The 5,000-nt window shown below is 46.5% G+C and overlaps 1 protein-coding gene across 7 annotated transcripts in view; it reads right to left on the bottom strand.

Annotated features, from left to right (window-relative positions):
* The window catches only part of LOC126992594 (peroxidase-like protein 3), a 26,312-nt gene that overhangs the window by 3,578 nt on the left and 17,734 nt on the right, over positions 1–5,000 (bottom strand). For 5 of the 7 annotated variants that reach the window (XM_050851400.1, XM_050851401.1, XM_050851404.1 and 2 more), the window contains 6 exons: positions 4,922–5,000; positions 4,149–4,317; positions 3,331–3,500; positions 2,280–2,388; positions 1,486–1,658; positions 198–491 (listed from right to left, as the gene is read on the bottom strand). The exon at positions 4,922–5,000 is cut by the window's right edge and continues 96 nt beyond it. In XM_050851400.1, the coding sequence (XP_050707357.1) occupies positions 198–491; positions 1,486–1,658; positions 2,280–2,388; positions 3,331–3,500; positions 4,149–4,317; positions 4,922–5,000 (994 nt within the window). Of the gene's footprint in view, positions 1–197; positions 492–1,485; positions 1,659–2,279; positions 2,389–3,330; positions 3,501–4,148; positions 4,318–4,921 lie in introns of those variants that run through there. The other 2 variants (XM_050851402.1, XM_050851403.1) reach the window with 2 other exon arrangements.

The following is a 5,000-nucleotide window of genomic DNA, read 5'->3' as shown; positions in this document are numbered from 1 at the left end:
GGCTTGTGAGTGCGTGAGTGCGTGCGTGCAGGTGAAAGTCATATTCCGATCCTAACATGAAAAATGAGTGCGTAGGATCACCACAACCTCTTCTAACCCCCACCCCACACACAAAAAATGAGTGCATTCGTGAGTGAGTGCGTGTGTGCATTCGTGAGTGAGTGCGTGTGTGAGTGCGTGTGGGTCAAGTTACTCACGTTTCTGCCACAGCTGCCGTTCGTGTTGCCTCATAATCCCCCAAGCCTTGACACCCGCGCTAAAGCAATCCGTCAGAAGCTCCTCGGCCTCCCGCATAACCCTCGGACTCAACTTCAAGTCCTCACTCCCCTGCGCTTCCGACCCCCTGCCCACCAGCGCTTGCATGAGGTCAGGGGTCACGCGTTGGCCCCCCCAGGTCGGGCGTTGCGTCCTGGGGTGTCCGCTTGGGGTCAGTCTGGGTCGGGAGTTAGTCTGTCGCTTCGTTCTGGGTCCTGGGTCAGTTGGTGTGTGTGCTAGAAGGTGTTAGTGGCAGTCAGTCAGAGAGAGGGGAACATGTGTTAAGGGAATTGTGTGTATTTACCTTGTTGTATTTACCTAGTTGTAGCTGTAGTTGTAGGCCTGGGCTTTACGCTCGTGTGGTTCCGTCTCCGTATCTATGGAGTGGGTGTGTGTATGTGTGTGTGTGACCTACCATGTGTAAAGGGTAGAGTGTGTTCGGTGTGTGCGTTAGGGTGTGCCGGCAAGCTAGTCTTCGCGGCATCTGTTAATTACACCTGGGACTTCGCTGAACACGCTATACTGTGATTTATACCTGATTTTTAAGTGTTATATTTGTGTTTATTATGGGATTATTATGTTCCAGTGTGTGTCATTGTTAAGTTGGGCTCCATGGCTACACACACACACACACACACACACACACACACACACACACACACACGATCACTAGTCATGTCAGTATAGTTCTGTAGATTTCGATAGGCCTTTTCCATAAGTAAACACACACACACACACACACACACACACACACACACACACACACACACACACACACACACACCAATCACAAGTCATGTCAGTATAGGCCTCCCCATAGGCTCACAAGATGGTCAGAGAAAGAAAATAATAATAATAATGTCATAGTCAAAGTAGGTCATTGTGTGCATTTGGGGTCATCCTAGGTCACTCCCCCCTCCCCTCCATCCTTCACCCCCCTGTACTGACCTCACTATCATCATCATCATCATTATCATTATATTACATACGTACATATAGATAAGTAAATCTCTCTCTCTCTCTCTCTCTAACACATACACACACACACACACACACACACACACACACACAGAAATATACACTTAGAAATATTAACCGTTGATATTAAAATAAAAAAGAAAACACACACACACACAGAAATATACACTTAGAAATATTAACCGTTGAAATTAAAATAAAAAAGAAAACACACACACACACACACACACACACACACACGCCAACACTCACGTGCTTCCCAGAGGTTCCACTCGGAGTCCCTCATGTTGGTGATGTCGCGCCTGGCCCTCTCAATGCTCTCCTGAAGCATCTTGTCGGGAATGATGAAGTTGGGGCTGGCGGTCTTCCACTTCTTCAGGTCCACACCCTTGATATGCTTCCCCTGGCAGGCCATTGGGGCATTCCTGTGCATGGAGAGCTTGGTTAACTATCGCCTGGTTCTCTGTCTGTCTGCCTAGCTACCCGTGCCTTTCCTAACCAAAGCCATCCCCTCATAGTGACAATATAAGAACTTGAGAACATAAGGAGGGTGCAAGAGGCCATTGGGGTGTTCCTGTGCGTGGAGAGCTTGGTTAACTATCGCCTGGTCCTCTGTCTGTCTCCCTAGCTACCCGTCCCTTCCATAACCAAAGACTTTCCCTCGTAATTACAATATAAGAACTTGAGAACATAAGGAGGCTGCAAGAGGCCATTGGTGCACTGCTGTGGGTGGAGAACTTGGTTAACTATCACCTGGTCCTCTGTCTGTCTGTCCAGCTATCCGTCCCTTCCTTAACCCAAAACATTCCCTCATAATGGCAACACATGCATAGACGTAACACATAGCTCGTCACATAAACACACACACACACGCATCTATCCAACATTCACGTTCTATCTATCTATGTAACTATTTTCAAACAGGCGATCTGGCGCTCAGAGATGCTTAAGAATACAAGCTTAAAACTATCGTAAACACACTTATTAAAACAGCACATACTGACTCATACAGAACCTCATAGTTTGACCGTCATTCTCATACTTACAGGAAGGAATCAGCCTCCAGCATGACCTTGGGCTGGACGTGCTGGAGCTTGTCACTGCTGTCGCAGATCACACGTCCCAGGCTGGTCTTGCAGAGCTCGTAAAGTTGTTCTGAAAGTGTTTATTGAACGTACGTGAGCCAAAAATTGACTTGGTATATCTTTAAATACTATCTAGATATATGTTATTGGTGACGCAGGAAAATATTTAGGTTGGGAATCTTAACCAGGTAGCAGCGACGGGCCAAATTTGTGTCTTTACCGTGTAGCAGCGACAGGCCAAATTTGTGGCTTTACCGTGTAGCAGCGACGGGCCAAATTTGTGTCTTTACCGTGTAGCAGCGACGGGCCAAATTTGTGGCTTTACCGTGTAGCAGCGACGGGCCAAATTTGTGGCTTTACTGTGTAGCAGCGACGGGCCAAATTTGTGGCTTTACCGTGTAGCAGCGACGGGCCAAATTTGTGGCTTTACTGTGTAGCAGCGACGGGCCAAATTTGTGGCTTTACCGTGTAGCAGCGACGGGCCAAATTTGTGGCTTTACTGTGTAGCAGCGACGGGCCAAATTTGTGGCTTTACCGTGTAGCAGCGACGGGCCAAATTTGTGGCTTTACTGTGTAGCAGCGACGGGCCAAATTTGTGGCTTTACCGTGTAGCAGCGACGGGCCAAATTTGTGGCTTTACCGTGTAGCAGCGACGGGCCAAATTTGTGGCTTTACCATCTAGCAGCGACGGGCCAAATTTGTGCCATGATATAACACCCCCCAAAAGATGATACATAAACTGATCACAAATGCTTTGATATATATTATGAAATGGTTTGTATGGATGATGATTTTCCTCATTTTTCTTGCTTAGAAGGACCATTCAGAAACATGGTACCCGCTGTTACCGGGTTAAACACTTCTCTACACACACACACACACACACACACACAGACCGATGCTTAATTTACGATGTTTTTGTTTGTATCTATGTATATGATGTTTTGATAGCAATAAATATTTACTTACTACACACACACACACACACACACACACACACACACACACGTACCCTTAGTGAATGAGGAGGGCGGGATGTCGTCCTCATACCAGTAACGATCGCCTCGCCTCAGGTGGTGGAACTGGCGACCAATCAAACAGCCAAACGTGGGCCCGACCAGCGCTCCACAGTTTGGCTTTTCCGCGAGTCCACCGGTGAAGAGATCCACATCATCCACATGCCTGGGAGATGGATGAGAGTTACCACATTGTTAGTAGAGGTTGTAGTAGTATTTGCAAGGCATTGTTAGTCTAGTGCAGGATAACAAAGGCCTTTCCCAATGTCTCCATCTTGAAGGGAAAGGCATCTTGTATTCTCAGGGCTAAAAAATATATAAGAAATTGTGTTAACAGAGAAATGTATGGGGGTTAAGATCACAGACTTAAGGCTTTGATACAAGGCTTCCTTACTTATAAATCCCTTGTAGTTTCTTGGTGTTTTCCAGGGCAACGACATCACTGAGGTCTTGGAAGGAGACAGCTTTCAGGAGGCAGCTAACATTAACCTAGGACAGACCTGACCTAACCCACTACCTCCTTGCTATCATATTAAATCCATAAGAACTTAAGACTGTACATAACGGTCTGACAGCTAACATTAACCTGGGACAGACCTGACCTAACCCACTACCTCCTTGCTATCATATTAAATCCATAAGAACTGAAGACCTTACATAACGGTCTGACAGCTAACATTAACCTTGGACAGACACAGACTAGCCGGAACACACTATAAACACTGCTTTCGGCTTCAGGGACATTCTCTAGTGCAGAACAACATAGGCATTTCCCAACAAGCAAACTGAAGCTACCAATACAAGGCTTCCTTACTTATAAATCCCTTGTAGTTTCTTGATGTTTTCCGGGGCAGTGACGTCACTCAGGCCTTGGAAGGAGGCAGCTTTCGGGAGGCCGCAGAGGTGCCTCCAGCGGTTGTATCCAGCGATGCCGTGGTCACGCCCCTGCTGCAGGATCTGTGCCGCCAGGTCCAGGCTAACACCTGATAGATAGATAGATAGATATTGAAAGATATAAAGAGATATATGACCAGCAATAGGTAATACACACACACACACACACACACACACACACACACACACACACAGAGGAGGAGACAAGGAAAAAGAAGAGGAGGAGGAAGAGGAGAGAAGAAGAGGAGGAGGAGGAAAGCAAAGAGGAAAAAGATGCAGAAGATAAAGCAAAAGAGGAGGAGGAGGAGGAGGAGGAAGAGAAAGAAGAAGAACAAGAACAAGAAGAAAAAGAGGAGGAGGAAGAACAAGAAGGTGATGCAGAAAAGGAAGAAGAGGAAGAAGAGGAGGAGGAGGAGGAGGAGGAGGAGGAAGAGAAAGAAGAAGAACAAGAACAAGAAGAAAAAGAGGAGGAGGAAGAACAAGAAGAAGAAGATGATGCAGAAAAGGAAGAAGAGGAAGAAGAGGAGGAGGAGGAGGAGGAGGAGGAGGAGGAGGAGAAAGAAAAACAGACACACGTACACATCACACTAAATACACACAATAAAAATAAAATAATAATAATTCAAATAAAATGAAGAACAAAAAATATAAAAATCCCCTATATACCCACCCCCACCATACCCCCATACCCACCAGTCTTAGCGTCCTCGAACATCTTGCTGGTCATGGCTTCGGAAATGGCCATGTCCTCGTTCTGGGCGTGGGAGCTGAC

This window comes from Eriocheir sinensis, unplaced genomic scaffold (assembly GCF_024679095.1).
Source record: "Eriocheir sinensis breed Jianghai 21 unplaced genomic scaffold, ASM2467909v1 Scaffold493, whole genome shotgun sequence".
Taxonomy (NCBI): domain Eukaryota; kingdom Metazoa; phylum Arthropoda; class Malacostraca; order Decapoda; family Varunidae; genus Eriocheir; species Eriocheir sinensis.
This window is presented reverse-complemented; position numbering and strand designations above follow the sequence as displayed.